This window comes from Moschus berezovskii, chromosome 28 (genome assembly GCF_049115385.1).
Source record: "Moschus berezovskii isolate FMDL1 chromosome 28, NW_MosBer_1.0, whole genome shotgun sequence".
Classification (NCBI taxonomy): Eukaryota; Metazoa; Chordata; class Mammalia; order Artiodactyla; family Moschidae; genus Moschus; species Moschus berezovskii.
In genome coordinates, this window is record NC_142487.1 from 1,904,841 (window position 1) to 1,926,576 (window position 21,736).

The 21,736-nt window shown below is 45.6% G+C and overlaps 1 protein-coding gene and 1 pseudogene across 6 annotated transcripts in view; one reads left to right on the plus strand and one right to left on the minus strand.

The window, feature by feature from the left end:
* SLC35D4 (solute carrier family 35 member D4) overlaps positions 1-21,736 on the plus strand; it is a 119,844-nt gene that overhangs the window by 24,454 nt on the left and 73,654 nt on the right. For all 6 annotated transcript variants that reach the window (XR_008684656.2, XR_008684658.2, XR_008684657.2 and 3 more), the window contains exons 4-6: positions 874-955; positions 16,669-16,746; positions 20,205-20,230. Coding sequence is in view for 2 of the 6 variants with exons in the window: in XM_055417097.2 (XP_055273072.1) it covers positions 874-955; positions 16,669-16,746; positions 20,205-20,230 (186 nt within the window). In the remaining 4 variants the exon portion in view is untranslated. The remainder of the gene's footprint in view (positions 1-873; positions 956-16,668; positions 16,747-20,204; positions 20,231-21,736) is intronic.
* On the minus strand, positions 2,081-2,910 carry LOC148773556 (dynein light chain 1, cytoplasmic pseudogene; annotated as a pseudogene).

A 21,736-nucleotide genomic window follows, 5' to 3' on the forward strand; every position in this document is an offset into this window, starting at 1 on the left:
TCTTTGTGACCCCATAGACTGTAGCCTGCCAGCCTTCTCTGTCCATGGGATTTTTCAGGCAAGAATACTGGAGTGGATTGCCATTTTCTTCCTCCAGGGGTTCTTCCCAACCCAGCGATTGAGCTTGCATCTCTTATGTCTCCCGCATCGCAGGCACATTCTTTACCTACTGAGCCATCGGGGAAGCCCTTTGCTAGGTAAATAGCTTTTAAAAAAATTTAAAAGGAATTTGGTATGGGTTCAAAGCATCTGACTACTTAAATTTCAAAGAATAATGTTCACTGGTCCTTAAAAAAAAAAATCAGTTTGTCTCTCAACCTGCAGGAAGCCTTTTTCTATCTCTAGCTCATCTGTCGGAGAAGGCAATGGCAAGCCACTCCAGTACTCTTGCCTGGAAAATCCCATGGATGGAGGAGCCTGGTAGGCTGCAGTCCATGGGGTCGCTAAGGGTCGGACACGACTGAGCGAATTCACTTTGACTTTTCACTTTCACACATTGGAGAAGGAAATGGCAAACCACTCCAGTGTTCTTGCCTGGAGAATCCCAGGGACGGGGGAGCCTGGTGGGCTTCCGTCTATGGAGTCACACAGAGTCGGACACGACTGAAGTGACTTAGCAGCAGCAGCAGCTCATCTGTGGCTGATTGTGGGGCCAGTAACGCCACATCATTGGCGGAGTGATGGGCTGTAGGCAGAATGCTTTGGTCTGCCTCCATCCTGCTTGATGATACAGACCATGTCAGGCTTCACCAATCAGTCACCTGGGGATGCTTAGACAACCACGGGTGCTATATTTGGTGTATGGGAGGGTCATATCTTCTAGGGAGGTCTTTTGGACAGAAATATGATGGCCTCTCTTTCCCTCTTTTCCAGATCCGATGTTTTGACGTGGCTTCCTGCTTCGGTGCTATTTGTGGGTATCATCTATGCCGGTTCCAGAGCACTGTCCAGACTGGTAAGTGTGAGAGGCTTTGAGGGGGACAGTCCCTTTTTCATCTTCCTCTTTGCCTTTTAACTGACTGCACCTCGGATCAATAGTGGATAGAGCATCAGCTTTAACAATGGTACAGCTAGATTGAAGAACTAGTCTTGGGGCTGAGGCCAATGTGGAGCCTTTTACTACCTCTTCCTGAATTGAGGGGAACCACGTAACAGGGAAGGAACTTCCCTATAGTTCAGATCGTAAAGAATCTGCCTGCAATACAGGAGACCTGGGTTTGATCCCAGAGTCAGGACGATCCCCTGGAGAAGGAAATGGCAACCCACTCCAGTATTCCTGTCTGGGAAATCCCATGGACAGAGGAGCCTGGCGGGCTACAGTCCATGGGATTGCAGTCAGACACTACTGAGGGACTAACACACATACACACACGTCACAGGGAAGATAGACTTGTGTTACAAAGTAGAGATGCAGGTGGAGACTCAGAAAGACAGAGTAGGGCTATTTGTGGAGTCTGCTCTGTGTGAATGCAGGCTGTCCTTGGGAACAGGGAGGGCAGGCTCAGTCTGCTCCTTACTTCTGGGGACCATGACCCTACCCATCAGTAATGCCGCCTGAGCACACTGGGCTTACTCGTGGGGGCACATGCCTGGCATGAAACTGATGCCCACGACATGTGGACCCTAGTGAAACAAGTGTTCATTCTGTCCTCCCACCCAGCCCCCAGAATTGAGCTCCTCAAAGGAGGCTACTGTGAGGAACAGATTCCTTCCAGTTACATTATATAGTATGTGGAACTCCAGAAATTTATTTTGTCACCAAAAGAGAGCCCACAAATATCACTATTGACCAGAGAGTCAGAATGTGGCTTAAAAATCAGGAATGGTGTTAAGGCCTCTTCCCTTTTTAATCTCCTAATTGCTGTTTTTATCTATCTGAAAATGATTGTATTGTGATGTTGGAAAAATACAAACTTTTTACACAGTTTAGTTTTCTGTTTTAAATGCATACTTCTCCAACAGATTTATTTCTGTAAAGGAATGGATTTTGAGGAGAAAAAAACATGGAGCAGAGAGGTATGGAATAGAAAATAAATACAGATGTAAGCTATTTTGCTAATTGCAGTATAAACACAACAAACTAGTACAGAGACTGTTCTGGGCAAAATAACACAATAAAGGTTCAGAGATTGAGGTGTTCCCTTAAGCAAGACTGAAGATTTCAGCCTCTGGTATTTGGAATTTAGGCTGCAGTCCTTGTTTGTGGATGGATCACTGGGTATGTGGCCCAGTCCATGCTTTAAACCAGATCTGAACCAGAAAACGACCCCTTGGCCCAGGTAGAAGTCATTGAAGTGTTTGGTTTCACATGTCTCGTAACCGGCAGAGTTCCTCCCCGTGATGCTCTGCCGGGTTGGGGTTGTACTTCTTGTCAGACTCCTTCTTGATATGGGCAGCAATGTCCTTCTCTGTATTATATTTCTCCACTAAGTCCTACTGCATCTCCTCTGGCATATCAGCATTTTAAAAATGATTGTTTAAAAAAAGATTTATTTATGTGGCTGTGTAGGGTCTTAGTCTCAGCATGTGGGATCTTTAGCTGAGGTATGTGAACTCTTAGGGCTTCCCTGGTGGTTCATTCAGTAAAGAATCCGCCTGCAGTGCAGGAGACTCGAGTTCAGTCCCTGGGTCGGGAAGATCCCCTGGAGAAGAAAATGGCAACCCACTCCAGTTTTCTTGCCTGGAGGATCCCATGAACAGAGGAGCCTGTTGGGCTACACTCAATGGGGTTGCAAGAGCCAGACACCACTTAGCAACTAAATCACCATCATGTGAACTCTTAGGTTTGGTATGTGGAATCTAGCTCCCTGATCCTGGGCTCCCTGTTTTGGGAGCATGGAGTCTTAGCCACTGGACCACCAGGGAAGTCCTCATATTGGCATTTTTGATCATGGCCTTTCAGTCACACATGGTTACCAAGGAGCGGTGTGTGTGCTTAGTTGCTCAGTTGTGTCCAGCTCTTTTCGACCCGATGGACTGTAGCCCACAAGGCTCCTCTGTCCATGGGGATTCTCCAGGCAAGAATACTGGAGTGGGTTGCAATGCCCTCCTCCAAGGGATCTTCCCAACCCAGGGATCGAACCTTGGGCTTCCCTGGTGGTTCAGCTGGTAAAGAATCTGTCTGCAATGCAGGAGACCTGGGTTTGATCCCTGGGTTGGGAAGATCCTCTGGAGAAGGGAACAGCTACCTACTCCAGTATTCTGGCCTGGAGAATTTCATGGACTGTTTAGTCCATGGGGTTGCAAAGAGTTGGACATGACTAAGCGACTTTCACTTTCTTTACCATCTAATCCACCAGCCACTAGGGAAGCCCAAGAATACCAGAGTGGGTAGCCTATCCCTTCTCCAGGGCATCTTCTCAACTCAGGAATTGAACCAGAATCTCCTGCATTGCAGGCAGATTCTTTACCAGCTAAGCTACCAGGGAAGCTTGCAAAGGATCAGAGGGTTGGCCAACTGCGAAAGTCTCCTGGGGAGAGGCTGAAGAGGTGCAGACTTGTTGGGAGTGGTCATCACTACCTAACCCATGATGCTTCTCCAAATAATTTAGTTTGTTTTTTTTTTTTTTTGGTCGTGTTGCGTGGCATGTGGGATCTTAGTCCTCCCCCAGGAGTTGAATCTGCGCCCCCCTGTATTGGAAGCATGGAGTCTTAACCACTAGACCGCCAGGGAAGTTCCAAAACAATATTGTTTTTTAATGTAAAGTTTATTGTTGTGCTGGCTCCTTAGAAGTCAAATATGAAAACGTGTTATAGTAGCTGTTCTCAAAAACAAAATCTGCCTCTCTGGATAATGATAGTGTTGTTAGGACAACTCCGAGGTTGCAAAATAGCGGTTGAGAATTAGTACTGGTAATTTCTAAATGAAATCATCATTTTTCTTTCGTGACTCATAAGCTTGAGTAAAAGGGATGTTGTGTGTTATGGGGGAGAGAACAGCCTGACTGACCTAAGAAGTGAGCCACCACACCGCGTTGGTGGGTGCTGATCCTGGAATAGGGGTCAGGTTGGCTCACTGCTGCCCCTCTTGATGGGGTCGAGCTCCTCGGGTCTGTGGCCTCACTTTATGCCCTCTGGCCTGTAGGGGGAGCTGCTTCTCCAACCACAGAGTATAGGATTTGATTGGGGGGAAAAATCTATAGTTGTACAAATGCTTTTAAAATTTTTTGTAGGCTCTGAATATTTATGGATGCCAGAATTTTGAAGTTTGAATGAATAAGGTGGCGTGTTAATAATGATAATGATTTTTTGTTTGTACAGTGCTTTTTCATGTTTCTGGAGTGATTTCTTTTGTATCTTTCTGTGTGGCTCTTCCAGTCACCTGACAGGTGAGGCAGATGTTAATCCCCTGACAGAGGAAGGGACTTAGGTGTGGGAAGTTACCAAGACTTTCTCCACCTAATGGGAAGCTCTTCTGGCTCCCCACCTTTCACCTTTTCTGATTTGTCTTTTTAGGGTCAGTGTATGTGGATTTTCAGATGAGCCCAGGGTATAATAGTCTTGCATAGACTTGAGACTCTTATGATTTTAAGTGTTAGAAAGCTCACCAACTGGTCTAAGCAAAGGGGAAATCTCCTGGTTTACATTAATGAAAAGTCATCAGGTAGAAACTGCTTTAGGCATGGTTTGATTGAGAGATTTGAACTGTGGTGTTGGAGAAGACTCTTGAGAGTCCCTTGGACTGCATGGAGATCCAACCAGTCCATCCTAAAGGAGATCAGTCCTGGCTGTTCATTGGAAGGACTGATGTTGAAGCTGAAACTCCAATACTTTAGCCACCTGATGCGAAGAACTGACTCATTTGAAAAGACCCTGATGCTGGGAAAGATTGAGAGCAGGAGGAGAAGGAGGAGAATGGGATGACAGAGGATGAGATGGTTGGATGGCATCACCGACTCAATGGACATGGGTTTGGGTAGACTCCGGGAGTTGGTGATGGACAGGGAGGCCTGGTGTGCTGCGGTTCATGGGGTCGCAAAGAGTCAGACACGACTGAGTGAACTGAACTGATTGAGAGATTCCAATGACCTATTCAGAATCCAGATGCTGTCTGTCTGTCAGTTCTGCTCTGTCTTTGCTTCATCTCACAGTTCAGCTTTCCCCTCTTGAGTCTTGTAGATTCCAGGCTCACATCCTCACAACTTCAAGTCTAATGGAACAAGACTGTCTTCCTTGCAGCTTCTGCAAAATTTCCAGGATTCACTCTGATTGCATCAGTTAGGGCCACTGCCCATCACAGGTCTAAAAACTAAAAACTAACCATGATGGAGTTACGCTGATTGGCCAGCCCTGGATCATGTCTTCCCTGAACCATCACTGTGACTGGAAAGACTGAGAACACTATTTGGCCAGCCCTGGTCACACAGGATCCCCACCCACACCTGCAGACTGATAAAGAATGAGGCACATCCTCAGTATTGGGGTGTTTCATCAAAGAAAGGGATCAGGAGATGAGGTAGCCAATGAATCCTCAAAAGCCCATTGTAAATGTCAGTCCTGTACATCTCAGGCACATGGAGAGCTCTCCAACCTGAAACAGTGCCTCTTGAAGTATAGTCCACAGGTGGTGACTGCCTGTGAGCTCTTGTTCAGTTCAGTTCAGTTCAGTCACTCAGTCGTGTCCGACTCTTTGCGACCCCATGAACCGTAGCACGCCAGGCCTCCCTGTCCATCACCAACTCCCAGAGTCCACCCAAACCCATGTCCATTGAGTCAGTGACGCCATCCAACCATTGCATCCTCTGTCGTCCCCTTTTCCTCCCGCCTTCATTCTTTCCCAGCATCAGGGTCTTTTCAAATGAGTCAGTTCTTCGCATCAGGTGGCCAAAGTATTGGAGTTTCAGCTTCAACATCAGTCCTTTCAGTGAACACTCAGGACTGATCACCCCAAGGATGGACTGATTGGATTTCCTCACAGTTCAAGGGACTCTCAAGAGTTTTCTACAACACCACAGTTCAGAAGCATCAATTCTTTGGTGCTCAGCTTTCTTCATAGTCCCAACTCTCACATCCATACATGACCACTGGAAAAACCATAGCCTTGACTAGATGGACCTTTGTTGACAAAGTAACGTCTCTGCTTTTTAATATGCTGTCTAGATTGGTCATAACTTTCCTTCCAAGGAGTAAATGCCTTTTAATTTCATGGCTGCAGCACCATCTGCAGTGATTTTGGAGCCCCCCAAAATAAAGTCAGCCACTGTTTCCACTGTTTCCCCATCTATTTGACATGAAGTGATGGGACCGGATGTCATGATCTTAGTTTTCTGAATGTTGAGCTTTAAGACAACTTTTTCGCTCTCCTCTTTCACTTTCATCAAGAGCTCTTGTTACCTGGCCCTAAGGAGACTGTGCCAGAGTGAACATCAAGGTTGGCACTAAACACGTTGTTTAGTTGAGCTGACTTTTTTTTATTCATAGCCATACTTTTTGAAGAAGGAAGTAGTGCACTGACTTACATTCTGTATGTGAGCTCCTTATCGTGTTCTTCTTTTTTTTTTTAATTAATTAATTAATTTGGCTGCTCTGGGTCTTAATTGCAAAGTAAGAGATCTTTGATCTTAGTTTCAACATGCGGGATCTAGTTGCCTGATCTGGGCCCCCTGCATTGGGAGAGCGGAGTCTTTAGCTACTGGACCACCAGGGAATTCCCTGGAGCTCCTTTTCTTCTGAGGGGACTGCATTTGAATGGCCCTGACCGAGAACACAGATTTTTTTCATGGGCAGAAAGAAGCTGCTGCATTTCAAACTCCAAGCAAAGAGAAACAACCCCAAACCAAATACACCCGGTTAGAGCAGTAGGAAGACAGAAAGGAGATACTTATTTTTTTTCTTTTATAGTGAAATAACCCAGCATCTTTTCTTTGTTTTCTGAGTTTTTTGTTTTTACATAGTTGCTTAAAAATCTACAACAGAGTGGATGAAACACGAGGTACTTGTACAGCTTGTGTTAGATGGAAAACAGGCGTCAACATGCTGGTGCCAAGCTGTCAGTTTCATGGATCCACGAGGAACTGGGGGAGAAAGCACTCAGTTAAAATCCGTGGGCGTGTTGTTATGCAAAACACTTACGGAGTTGCTTTGCTCCATAAAGGCCTCCTTTATCCAGCAAGACTTTGAAGCCTTTCTTCTGATGTGTAGCTCCTGAGAGGAAGCTGACTTAACTCTGCAAAGGCAAGGTGGGGACATTCTTTATTGATTTTTCCACCTCAAACTCACAACCAAATGATAGAATTAAGGCAAGGAGATTATTTTTGTGGTTCTCCACTCAGCAAATATTTATTGGGGAGTCTACTGCTGCTGCTGCTAAGTCGCTTCAGTCGTGTCCGACTCTGTGCGACCCCAGAGACGGCAGCCCACCAGGCTCCCCCGTCCCTGGGATTCTCCAGGCAAGAACACTGGAGTGGGTTGCCATTTCCTTCTCCAGTGCATGAAAGTGAAAAGTGAAAGTGAAGTCAATCAGTCCTGTCCGACTCTTAGCAACCCCACGGACTGCAGCCCACCAGGCTCCTCTGCCCATGGGATTTTCCGGGCAAGAGTACTGGAGTCTACTACTGGGGGCTTAATGAGGGATGATACCTGGTTCCTGACCTTGAGGGGACTCCTAGGTGGTGCTGGTGGTAAAGAATCTGCCTGCCAATGCAGAAGATGCAAGAGACGCGGGTTCGATCCCTGGGTCAGAAAGATCTCCTGGAGGAGGAAATGGCAACGCACTCCAGTGTCCTTGCCTGGTGAATCCCATGGACAGAGGAGCCTGGCAGGCTACAGTCCAAGGGGTTGCAAAGAGCTGAGCACACACACTTACCTGACCTTGAAGAATTTACAGGGGAATCCATGAGAGACACACAACTCACCATGGGAACAACCATTTTGAATATTCAGTGTTATATATGTGAGCCAGGCACTTCCTGCTGCCAACCTTCATGACATATGAAGTTGGACTTAATTACTCCCATTTACAGATGAGGACAATTGCACTCATCTCACACGCTAGTAAAGTCATGCTCAAAATTCTCCAAGCCAGGCTTCAGCAGTATGTAAACCGTGAACTCCCAGATGTTCAAGCAGGTTTTAGAAAAGGCAGAGGCACCAGAGATCAAATTGCCAACATCCGCTGGATCATGGAGAAAGCAAGAGAGTTTCAGAAAAACATCTATTTCTGCTTCATTGACTATGCCAAAGCCTTTGACTGTGTGGATCACCATAAACTGTGGAACATTCTGAAAGAGATGGGAATCCCAGACCACCTGACCTGCCTCTTGAGAAACCTGTATGCAGGTCAGGAAGCAACTGTTAGAACTGGACATGGAACAACAGACTGGTTCCAAATAGGAAAAGGTGTACGTCAAGGTTGTATATTGTCACCTTCCTTATTTAACTTATATGCAGAGTACATCATGAGGAACGCTGGGCTAGAAGAAGCACAAGCTGGAATCAAGATTGCTGGGAGAAATATCAATAACCTCAGATATGCAGATGACACTACCCTTATGGCAGAAAGTGAAGAGGAACTCAAAAGCCTCTTGATGAAAGTGAAAGAGGAGAGTGAAAAGGTTGGCTTGAAGCTCAACATTCAGAAAACAAAGATCATGGCATCTGGTCCCATCACTTCATGGGAAATAGATGGAAAAACAGTGGAAACAGTGTCAGACTTTGTTTTTTTGAGCTCCAAAATCACTGCAGATACTGATTGCAGACATGAAATTGAAAGACGCTTGTTCCTTGGAAGGAAAGTTATGACCAACCAAGATAGCATATTAAAAAGCAGAGACATTACTTTGCCAACCAAGGTCCGTCTAGTCAAGGCAATGGTTTTTCCCGTGGTCATGTATGGATGTGAGAGTTGGACTGTGAAGAAGGCTGATCGCCGAAGAATCGATGCTTTTGAACTGTGGTGTTGGAGGACTCTTGAGAGTCCCTTATACTGCAAGGAGATCCAACCAGTCCATTCTAAAGGAGATCAATCCTGGATGTTCATTGGAGGGACTGATGCTAAAGCTGAAACTGCAATAGTTTGGCCACCTCATGCGACGAGTTGACTCACTGGAAAAGAGTCTGATGCTGGGAAAGGTTGGGGGCGGGAGGAGAAGGGGACAACGGAGAATGAGATGGCTGGATGGCATCACTGACTCAATAGACATGAGTTTGAGTGTACTCCGGGAGTTGGTGATGGACAGGGAGGCCTGGCGTGCTGTGATTCATGGGGTCGCGGAGAGTCGGACACGACTGAGTGACTGAACTGAACTGAACAGATGAGGAAACTGAGATGCAGATTTGGCCAAGGTCACCAACTGGTAGATGTTACAAAAACCAGAGATGCAGACTCAAGACTGTCCAATGATAGTGGTTCATCTGCAATGCCTCGGACTTTCCTGGTGGTCCAGTGGTTAAGACTTGCAGGGGACAGGGTTCGCTCCCTGGTCAGGGAACTAGATCTCACATGCTGAAACTAAGAAGTTTGCATGCCACAACTAAGACCCTGTACAGCCAAATAAATAAATACAATTATTCTTTTAAAAGAAAGCAGTACAGTGCTTACCCTGTTTCCTCCCTAAATCATAACAAGCCAAGGAGATGAGCCTATCAGAATGGCACGGGGAGAAGGGCAGAGGAGCTGTGTAGTTGTTCTGCCTTCTGTGCGTGCATGTGTGGCAGGTTGCTTCAGTCATGTCTGACCTTTTGTGACCCTGTGGACTGTGGCCCACCAGGCTCCTCTGTCCATGGGATTTCCCAGGCAAGAATACTGGAGTGGGTTGCCATTTCCTTCTCCAGGGGAATCTTCCTAACCCAGGGATCGAACCCACGTCTCCTGCATTGCAGGTAGACTCTTTACCGACTGAGCCACCAGGGAAGCCCCTGTACGATACATACTTGTTTCTTGTATGTTTTATATATAGTAGTTTGGTGCCTCTTTTTTAAATTTAAGTTTATTAAAAAATTAATTAATTTAATTTTTGGCTGCACGGGGTCTTAGTTGCAGCAGATGGACTCTAGTTGCGGCGTACAGGCTTAGTGACTCCATGACACTTGGGATCTTAGTTCCCCGACCAGGGATTAAACCCTTATCCCCTGCATTGCAAGGTACATTCTTAACCACTGGACCACTGGGGCAAGTCCCTAAGTTTTATTTTACATTGGGGTAGAGTTGATAAGCATTTCTTATGAAGAGATTTTAAAAGAAATCTATACATATAGCTGATTCCTGTTGTTGTAAACTAATACAACATTGTAAAGCAGTTATACTCCAATTTAAAAAAATAAAATCTTAAAATTGAAAAAAATAAAAGAAATCTATATCAAGGGAAATAGAAGAAAACCACAGAGAGACTTAGCACATAGAAATTTATGCTATAATATGTAATGAAACAAGTATCATGGGGCCTTGGTTTTAACTCTATCTTTTTGCAGTGAAGTAAAGAAGTTACGAGACTCTCCATGCTTGTAAGATAAATGCTAGCTATTTGCTGAAGAAATGCAGCGTCCTTCTTTGCTCTCAATTCTTGCTGTGTGCTCTGTGCTCAGTCGTGTCCAACTCTTTGTGACCCAGTGGACTGTATAACCCACCAGGCTCCTCTGTCCCTGGCATTTCCCAGGCAAGCATACTGAAGTGGCTTGCCATTTCCTCCCCAGAGACTCTTCCCAGCCCAGGGATCAAACCCGCATCTCCTGTGTCTCCTGCATCATAGGCAGATTCTTTACCCATTGGACTCTCAGTTAGTTAGTCCTTATTGAGGGTAGGACGGGCCACCTAGGATCTTCAGTCGCATCCTTATAATAAACCCAATGGTAACCTAGTTTCTGGGATTCCTCCCAGTCTGTTTGGTAGCATGATGACAGCACGGTTCAGTAGGAACAGTTCTCTGGGGTTAAAACTGCTGCTCTCCAATTATCTGCCTCCTTTCCGTTAGGAACATTTATTTCTGCAGGCATGATTTTGATAAAAAACTAGGCAGCCAAATGCTCAAAGGTATATTCTTTGGCACGAGCATGGCAGTTAATTATTCTATAATATATTGTAGATTGAAGTCACACACACCCAAATTGAAGGTAGGATTGATGTTCTACAAAACTAAGAAGCCAACCCACAGTTTGGCTAAGCGAGCCATCCACACTCCTGCAGAGGGACCCAAGGCCATGCCTGTGGACAGGGCCAGGGCTTGCCATAGAAAACTGTTTTAAGTCAGTCCCAACACCTGAACAAACAACAATCAAGGCTTGAAAATTCCACTCTGGGAAGCATGGGAATAATGAAAAATTTGAAGTAAAAGTTACTGATTTCTTTTTACAGCCAGAGAAAAATTTCCAATGGTGCATGGACAAAATGTTGAATTTTAAGTGAATTGACTCCAAGAATAAATTAGTTGCAAATTGTGCCCCTGAGTCATGAAATGAATTGGACTGCAGTGTAGTTGAATTTGCTCAGTTACGTTTTACGTTAAAAATGATGATTTGGGTTTCATGGTAGTTGATCTTGGGCCATTTTTCCTAATGAAAGATGGTAGGACCTTTTATTATTGAGGCCGTTCCTAGCGCCTTGACAGTATGGAAGAACAGACTTGATTTTCTGTTCTCTTTAGCAGCAAGCTAGTGTCTAGATTGTCTAAAAGTGGTTTCAGATTATTAAGAGGCAGGTTAAAAAAGAGAATCAAAGTATATCCCTCCTTTTCCTCATCTGTATAATAGGGATGTTATTAGTGTTTCTCTCAAAGGGTTATTATGATGATTCAGTATATAAAAGCAGTTAGAATGGAGTCAGGCACATAGGAAGCATTCAGGATATCTTGACTGTTATTATTGTTGTTATAATTTCTCAGAACTTTTTTTTTTGGCCATACCATGTGGCTTGTGGGACCTTAGTTGCCCAACCAGGAATCAAACCCATGCCCCCTGCAGTGGAAGAAAGGAGTCTTAACCCCTAGACAGCCAGAGAAGTCCTCATTTCTCACAACTTTTGTCTGATTTCACAAAAGTAAGTCTGCTGAACTTCAGTCTGTAAAGGACAGGTTTTCTGAAATAATTGGTCACTTGGGTCTCTTGAACTAATCACATAGTTCAGACTAAGGCTTGATACACAGAGGTGGAGGCCAAGGGAAAGTCAGTACTTATAGGTTGCAGATTGCCTTAATATTGTTCTTGATAGATCTCTTTGGAGGCCTATAAAAGTCAATGGTAGAGTTACTGTTTCTAAAGTCTGCTAGCTCCTCAGTCAAGAAAAATGGCTTGAGAAATTCAGATTAGACCATTTTAAAGTAGAAATGGATGATGTCCCTTTAAAGAGTGGCATGGAGTTTACGTGGAGGTCATCTGTTTTAGATCATACCAGTTTTATCACCAGAGGACGCAGCCTGGCAGAGTTTGGAACAATGCACAGTTATGTTGGACTTTGTACAGGTGTGGATCCAGGAAGCTTATACTGGGAGCTTGCCATAACCTGGATCCTAATAACTTTGAGGATGGGGCTTCCCTGGTGGCTCAGTTGTAAAGAACCCACCTGCCAATGCAGGAGATGTGGATTCTATCCCTGGGTTGGAAAGATTCCCTGGAGAAGGAAATGGCAACCCACTCCAATTTTCTTGCCTGGGAAATCCCATGGACACAGGAGCCTGGTGGGCTACAGTCCATGGTATCACAGAAGAGTCAGACGTGACTTAGCAACTAAACAACAACAAACATCAAGGCTGGGAGTGTGGTCTTTGCCGTTACTCGGTCGGAATCCTGGAGTCCCACCCTGAACCAGCTGTGAACTCACCAGCAAGCTGCCCCATCACCCTGAGCTTCCGTTTCCTTGTCCGTAAATCAGGGTAACAGCATCTGTGGATACAATTGTTGAGAGGTGATTTAAATAAGAGAATGCAATTAAAATAGCACTGTGCTGAACACATTGTTGGTACCTACTATTAGTGAACTTTAAGATCAGTTCTATATGTACTGCTGCTGCTGCTAAGTCGCTTCAGTCGTGTCCGACTCTGTGCGACCCCATAGACGGCAGCCCACCAGGCTCCTCCGTCCCTGGAATTCTCCAGGCAAGAACAGTGGAGTGGGTTGCCATTTCCTTCTCCAATGCATGCAAGTGAAAAGTGAAAGTGCAGTCGCTCAGTCGTGTCTGACTCTTAGCGACCCCATGGACTGCAGCCTACCAGGCTCCTCTGTCCATGGGATTTTCCAGGCAAGAGTACTGGAGTAGGATGCCATTGCCCTCTCCATCTATATGTACAGATAGATCCTTTTACAGAATCTGCTCAGATTCTGCTGGGGCGATGGAGGAACCTCTTGACGGTTTATAAAATTGAGAAAGTAAAACCTCTTTGAGGTCTAGAGTTAGAGTCTAGTGAAAGTAAAAGTCGCTTGGTCATGTCTGACTCTTTGAGTCAACCCTAAATCTCATCTCCTCTCTGATTTTATAGTCAAGGAGGCAAAAACATTTAAAATCAGGTCTTGTTGTGTGCTCCGTCGCTCAGTCTTCTCTAACTCTTTGTGACCCCATGGACTGTAGCCTGCCAGACTCCTCTGTCCATGGGATTTCCCAGGCAAGAATACTGGATTGGGATCCAATTTCTTATTCCAGGGGATCTTCCTGACCCAGGGATCAGGTCTTAATTTTAAATAAATAAGATCCAGGTGGCCACTGTCATGTACCACAGGATTAACCTAAAGATTTTCTGTTCCGTCTTCTTAGGCTCAGACCTAGAAGGCCAGGGCCCAAGTTTTCCCAACATGAACCTAATGGATGAGGCCAATTAATAAAATACATAAAACATAATAGAAAACATAAAAGCTTAAGAAGAATAAAAAGAAGCACAAAAGACATGAAAAACATAGGAAATAGTTATGATTTTAAAGGGAAAAAAGAGTTGAGTTGAATTTTTAATGAAAAAGAGTAGAAAACATTAAAAAAAGGAAGAAAAATATAAGGCAAGAGCTCAGAATGAAACGAAACAGTGTGAGTTAGAACAAAATACTAAAATAGGGCAGAGCTATAAACTTATAAAAGTCTTAATGACAAGGTAAAAATATATCTTCCCCAAAGATAAAGAATAAATCCATCTGGAAGTGATAGGGCAGTAGCATCTGCTTAAAGACCCACTTAAAGGTCCTTGAAGCGGGAACAACTTCTCAGCTCAGGGTCCTTGATCGACACCACTGAGTGTAGGCTTGGTACACGTTAACATTGACAGCCTTCATACAGGGCTCTTGCATGGTTTCCACCTTCCTCCCAATAGCTTCAGGTTGTAGGTACTGTTATCCTCATACTACAGAGGAGCAAACTGTTTGGATAAGCTCCCTGCTCCATGAGCAGATGGTGGAGCTGGAGCCTGAAACCCAGGCTGATGCCAAAACCCATGCATATTCTTGATTTTCTTTTGCTTTCCAGGAAGCATCACCATTGGCAACAACAAAGATAGTAGCAAATATCCCTCACCCTTCAATCCCTCCCCTGGCCTTGTCAAGATCATCTATCAAATCAGGAAAGACTGCTGTTCTTAGCAGACAGCCCAGCAATTGTCAGTGTACAGTGGGTACTCTGTGTATCTTGACAGCCCACTGCTTGTTGTTCAGTCTTTAAGTTGTGTCCAACTCTTTGCAGCCCCATGGACTGCAGCACGCCGGCTCCCCCTTCCTTCACCATCTCCCAGAGTTTGCTCAAATTCACGTCCGTTGAGTCGGTGAGGCTATCTAACCATCTCATCCTCTGCTGTCCCCTTCTCCTTTTGCCTTCAAGTCTTTCCCAACATCAGCGTCTTTTCCAATGAGTCGGCTCTTCACATCAGGTGGCCGAAGTGTTGGAGCTTCAGCTTCCGCATTAGTCCTTCCAATGAATATTCAGGACTGATTGCCTTTAGGATCAACTGGTTTGATCTCCTTGCTGTCCAAGAAGCTCTCAAGAGTCTTCTCCAGCACCACAATTTGAATGCATCAGTTCTTCGGTGCTCGGCCTTCTTTATGGTCCAACTCTCACATCCATACATGACTACTGGAAAAACCCTAGCTTTGACTATATGGAACTCTGTCGGCAAAGTGATGTCTCTGCTTTTTAATATGCCACCTAGGTTTGTCCCACTGGAGTGTTACATTTTTAAGTATCTTCTCCCTCTCCCCCTTTTTGGGGGAGGGGGTACAGTGTTGATCCCAGTTGTTCCACCATTGACTTCAATCTCCTAAATGTTTCCTTCCGGTGTCCACTTTTCTCCATCTCCACAGCCACTGCCAGGTTCAGGCCACCGTCTGGTGATTCCTTCTGTTGGTTTCCTGTAGCTACTGTGACAAATGACTACTTCCCTTGGTGACTTAAAGCAACAGAAATTTATTCTCTCCTCGTTCTGGAGGCCAAGGTTCTGAAATGGCTGTGCTCCCTCCAGAGGCTCCTGGGGAGAATCCAGTCCTCGCCTGTTCTGATTTCTGGTGGCTGCCGACCTGCCTCGGCTTGTGGCTGCATCCCTCTGTCTCTGCCTCTGGGGCCATATTGCCTCTTCTCTGTATGTGTCACATCTCTGCTTCTCTCTTAGGAGGATACATGTGTTTGCATTTGGGACCCACCTAGATCATCCAGGGTATTCGCTCCATCTCCAGAGTCTCGATTTGATTACATTTGCAAAGGCCCTTTTTTACTGTACGAGGTCACTTTTACAAATCCTAGGGATTGGGACTTGGGTAGTTTTAATACTTGTTTTATGTGTTTATATTGTTTGTGTGTATTTATATGTGTTAGTATGAATGCAGCTGTGCTGGGTCTTAGTTGCATCATATAGCCTGTTCAGTCTAGATTGAGGTTTGCGGGATCCTTAGTTGTGCCATTTGGGATCTGGTTCTCTGACCAGGGATTGAACCCAGGCCCCCTGCACTGGGAGCACAGAGTCTTAGCCACTGGACCACCAGAGAAGTCCTGCGGCTAGAGTTTGGAGGGTCGATTTTCAATCTGCCACACCGCTGAACTTCTGTAATCATCTCTGTCTCTTCTCCTGCACCCAGCAGCCCAAGTTCCTATAAACATGCAGATGCAATCATGTCACTTGGGCTTTTAACCCTTCAGCATCTGCTCTGGCCCTCGGGACGGTCCTGACTCCTTGATATGATTATCGCCTCACCTTCCTTCCCCCACTTTCGCCTTCCACGCTATTTCTACCCGGCTCAACTCCCCCCAGGTCCCCGAGGAGGTGGGCTGCCTTGATCCTGTGGACTCTCGTGTGCTCCTCTGCCTCCAGCCTTCTCCCACCTTGTCTGTTTTTGCTGGGCTCGTTCTAGTCCATCATTCGGTTCCTGTTTAGACTTTGGGCTTCATTTCCTCCAAGAAGGCGTGCTCTGCCCACGCTGGGTTGGTTATGCCTTTCTGTGCATCTGGTCAGAGCTCTCACCTCTAGAGAGACAGCCTATCTGGCACGTGTGCAGCTGTTCACAGGACGTGTCCCCTACACCTGGCACGGTGCCTGACACACAGTAAATGCTTAATCAGTGATGAGAAAACCCATAGGAAGGGAGTCTCTACACCTACCGAGTATCATGCCAGCAACAAGAGTGCAGCAACAAGAGCGCAGGAGAGTTTTTGCTGGAGAGGAGTAGCTATGTGAATGCCAGCAGTTCCCACAGATCTTTTATTTTGAAGCAGACATCAAGAATTATGTAATTATGAGATCAAAGAAATATTTTCGTGCTTATTCCTTTGTTTTCTTTCAGGCCATTCCTGTGTTTCTCACTTTGCATAATGCAGCCGAAGTTATCATCTGTGGGCACCAGAAGTGTTTTCGGAAAGAGGTAAATGATTACGCAAAAGGCTAGTTTCACTTCCCTTGCTTGAAATTTCAAAGACATGCTTTTTATGTACGGCCCAGGTTAGTGCCTGCCTCTTTCCTGCCATCTGTTTCCAGTCAAGGCTGCATGACAGTGGTCATTAATTGATTTCAAGGACCACGGTTTCGACATCCCTTCAGGTCACCCAGCATACATGGGGATGCTTGTGGGTCTGAACGGAACTCACCTCAAGGCCAGAGATGAGCCAGGGCTCGGGGGCTGAGGTAGAGATGCCTGTGGGCCTGGGGGAGGCATGGGGGAGTGGGCATTACCCCACCGCATCCCAGCTTCGACGAAATCGATGGCAAGCTTCCCATAGGGTGCTGGGAGCTTTAGCCCACCCCGAGGAAAACTTCTTTTCTTCCCCACCCCAGCTCTGCCTTCCACCACCTGGAACAGCTTCCCTCACCTTCTGGGCCTCCATCTGTGCAAAGGGGAGAGAAATGTCACCCCCTCAAGAGTTGTAGGAGGACCCTATCAACTGCTTGGTGCTCCCAACACTTTCTGGCACATAGTAGGTGCTTTGTACTCATGAGCTATGATTTTTAATATTATGAGCAGTAGTTTTATTTTTTAATAATTTTATTTATTTATTTTTAATCTTTGACTGTGCTGGTCTTTATTTCTGTCCAGGATTTTCTCTAGTTGCAGTGCCCAGGCTCCTCATTGCGGAGGAGCCTGGGATGTTGAAACCGTGGTCCTTGAAATTAATTAATGACCACCGTCAGGCAGCCTGTTGCAGGTCACAGGCCCTAGGGCTTCAGTAGTTGTGGCTCCCAGGCTCTAGAGCCCAGGATCAATAGTTGTGAAACGTGGGCTCAGTTGTTGCATGTGATCTTCCTGGATCAGGGGTTGAATCCCTGTCTCCTGCATTGACAGGCAGATATATTACTACTGAGCCACCAGGGATGTGCAGTGGTGCTTTTAGTTTGGTATCTCTTTTGAGGGTTTCTTTTTTCTAATATCTGCCAGTTTCAAGTGACTTCCATCAAAATTTTGGAACTCTTAAACTCGAGAGAGGTTAGTGGGTCATTCAGGCAACATACTTTTTACAGGCATGCTGGGAAGAGAGGCAGCCTTCTGTGCCCAGGGCCACTCCACACACTCCCATGGACCAAGGGACCTTTCTGACACACAGATCTGATCGTGTTCCCCCACATACAGCTCTTCAGGACTGCCCAGAACCTATCTGGAGACATGCAAAGCCCTTTACCACCTGGGCCCCATCCATCTGTCCGGCTTTAGAAATTTCAGCCACAGCTAAACTTCTCCATCTTCCTAGACCATATGTTGATATTTCTCTCCTCTGATCTGTCAGGAAACCTCTTCTCGCACCCCCGCCTCATTCACTCTCTGAATATTTATACGTCTCTGGGTGTGTGGCTGCCCTGCCAGGCCCTGGGTCTACAGTCATGAGCAAGAGGCATAGTTTCTGCTCTTAAGGACACGATTGAGCCACTGAGCATTCACGTGGGAGCACGCCCCTGCATTGGAAGCTCGGAGTCTTAACTGTTGGACCGCCAGGGAAGTCCTGAGCATCTGTTTCATTCTCATCTTCATTCCTACTCTTCCTCCAAACTCTGGAGATGTCGGCTGTGTTTAGCTCAGAATCTGTTAGTGACATGTTTTCCCAAGTTGAGGGCAGTTATCCAGGTGGGAGCCAGGTCACCTCTGTCATCCTTCTGGGACCAAAGGGATTCGAGTCTCCACCAGGGGGCAGTGGAGTCAAGGTCCGCTTTGCCTTTTGGACTGTTGGGGCGGGTTCCACAAAGATGAGAGGGAACAAATGAGAAGTAAGAAAGGATCTGAAGACGGGAGCCACTGCTCTGTACACAGACATCTCGCGTTTATTAAACCAATACCAACCGGATGATTTAGTCACACGTGAAAACTTAGGAAAGCCTTCACAGCAAACCACAAAATTCTCTTGCCAGTGCTTTACCTTCTTTAAAAAAAAAATTGAGATATACTTGAAAGATAAAATTATATTCATTTCAGGTGTTCAGTATAATGATTCAGTGTGTATATTTTGAAATGATCACCACAGTAACATCTGGTTATGTGATCTAGAAATGATCATCTAGAAATGATCACCATCTAGTTAACATCTGTCACCATGCATAGTTACATTTTTTTTCTTGTGATGAGATTGTTAAGATCTACTCTCTTAACAACTTCCAAAATTTGCAGGAGACTTGTTAACTATAGGCACTGTCCTGTACATCGTCAGCACTTGCTCATTTTATAGTCAACGGACATTCGTACCTTTTCAGTGCGTCACTTTTACAGTGTTATTTATTTATTTCACTTTTAGCTGTGCTGGGTCTTCTTTGCTCCACGGCCTTTTCTCTAGTTGTGGAGAGCGAGGGCTACTCTCTAGTTCCAATGACCTCTCATTGCAGTTCCTTCTCTTGTTGGGAAGCACAGACCTTAGGACACGAGGGCTGCAGTAGTTGCAGCCCCCGGGCTCTAAAGTACAGACTCAGTAGTTAGTTCCTCCCCTGTATGTTGAATCTTCCCGGATCAGGGATTGAACCCCTGTCTCCCTCACTGGCAGATGGATTCTTTACCCACCAGGGAAGCCCAGTGCTTCACTTTTGAATAATATGGTCATACTTCACACTTTGAGCTGGAAGAAGAAAAAAACCCCAAAACTGTGGTTTGCCCTCAACTAGCAAAGTAATCCTTCTGAAATGTACAGAAATAATCTCTTACCTGACCATTTTCCTTATCAAATGTAGAAAAATCTATGCTTCTCCCTGCTAGAGATTTCTTCCCAAGTGCCAAGGCATAATTCCCTTAAAGTAATAAAAAAGGAAGTAGTAAAGGTGGAGTCTGTGTTAGAATTTCTTTGTTTCTTCATTTCAGGGAGCTTTAAACGCCAAGTTCCGATTTCCCCAATCTGCCCTTTTTTCCTTCTCTCTAGGGGTGGAATCAAATGTCCCTGCTCCTTTTTTTCTGTTTCCTAATTTACACATCATACCAGAGAATTTATAGCGCTGCTCAGAGTCAGAGCTGGATTAATGAAAGGAAAATTTAAAGAGAGTGGAAAAGAAGTTGAACCAGAGCCTGATTTCTTTTCCTGCACAGGATATGTCAATTTCTATCTCCTTTTCACGGTGTGTGAGATATTTGCAGGCTTGGGCGAGGTGGCATTGTGCTTTTTTGTGGGTAAACAGAGTTCTAATGGTGAGAGTGGTAAAACTGCTCATCCCAAAGTGACTCACCTCTGGACCTCTGAGTCATCCTTCATCTGGTCCAAGCAGAAAAAGCCTCAATAAATACTGAAGTGTGACAACTTGTTAAGACCCCAATAAATTTACTCATAATTTATGTGCCTCTTGATCTAAATATTTTCTTTTAAGGAGAACAAAAAAATTTTTTTTTAAAGATTAATGCTGGGTCTTTTTATTTTCATACAGAAAACTTCTCCTGCAAAGATTTGTAGGTAAGTTTAAAAAAAAAAAAAAACAGCTCCACAAACCTCTAAAATAGAAGATTTAACCTGATTTTAAACTCTGATGAGAAACCGTCTGTTGATGATTCATACTTGAGAGTTGACAGAGGAATTTCTTACAAACACTCGTATATCCCTATTTCATGTCTTATTCAAAAATTTACTTCCTTTTTTTTTTCTGAAATATTTTATTTCTAAGGGGAAAACAGCCCGTGCTAGGTTTCAACCACCGATGCCCAGAATTTCGCTGAGTTGCGCAATACTGATGAAGAATGAAAATGGAAAAATGGAAACGACCTATTTTAAAAAGAAGGTTTGCTGTTTGAGTTTTTAAGAATTCCCACGGTGGAAAAAGCGCTGACCTGCGCATCCAGGGATCTGAGTCGTGGTCTTGGGCCACATGACACCATGGCTGTGGACAGGCTGCACACCCCTCCATTTCTCAGTGTCCCCAGTTGAAACATGGAAAGTGACCCACCCCCCCAACCCATCCCTGTGCCCCCTGTTGTGCAAATTCTGATCTGAGTGCCTCATTCTCTGATGACTTCCTGTCTTCTCGGCAGTAGCTGCGAAGCTCAGTCCTGTAGATAGAAAATCAACAGAAAGGCTTTGATGCATGGATTTGGGCCTTTTTGTTTCAGCTATTTCTGGGCTTTTATCCAATCTCCTTTTTTTTTTTTTTTTGCCTTTATTACAAGCTGCTACTTGAAGAAGAAAAAACACCCCACAGTCAGGACTCATCCTCTTGTTTAAGAGATTAGCGGGTGTTAAAGAGAGGCATTGAGACCCATTCATGCCATGCCTGGTGGAATCAGGTGTTGCTCAAGGCCAAGTTTGGTGGGAACCTGGGCTGTCCCACACCTGGCTGACCCCCTTCTCCCCTCAGTCCCAAGGGCCTGTCTGTTTGAGGACTCTAACACTCATTGCCTGTGAATGGTGAACTGTCCTGCATCTGAAGCAGGGGTCCCCAGCCTCCAGGATCTAATGCCTGATGATCTGAGGTGGGACCGATGTAATAATAATAGCAATAAAGCGCACAGTAACTGCAATGTGCCAGAATCATCCTGAAACCATCCCCCTACCCTGGTCCATGGAAAAATTATCTTCCATGAAACCGGTCCCTTGTGCCATAAGGGATGGGGTCCGTCGCTCCAAAGCCTTCTGTCCACTGCAGGCAGACACTGAAGCCATGAGGGTCCTCCTCTCCCCCGACCTGCAACCTGTCTATTCATGTGCGGTCGCAGGAACCCTCCCTGGGAGCCTCCCTCCCCTTGCCTTACCCTGGCCTCTGAGTTGCTCTGCAGTCGGGTGCCAGGGAGTCTTCTTGAGGCCATTTGTGTTGTGTGCCTCGAAAGTTGGCGAGACTGTAGAGTGGGTGGGCTGGAGTGGATAACCTCTGCCGTGTCATCCTGCCCTTCCCAAGGCCCTGAGGCCCCAGCTCCGAGGCTTCCCCCATGCCCGTCCTCCTGTTCCGGGCTGGGCTGGCCAGGCCAGTCT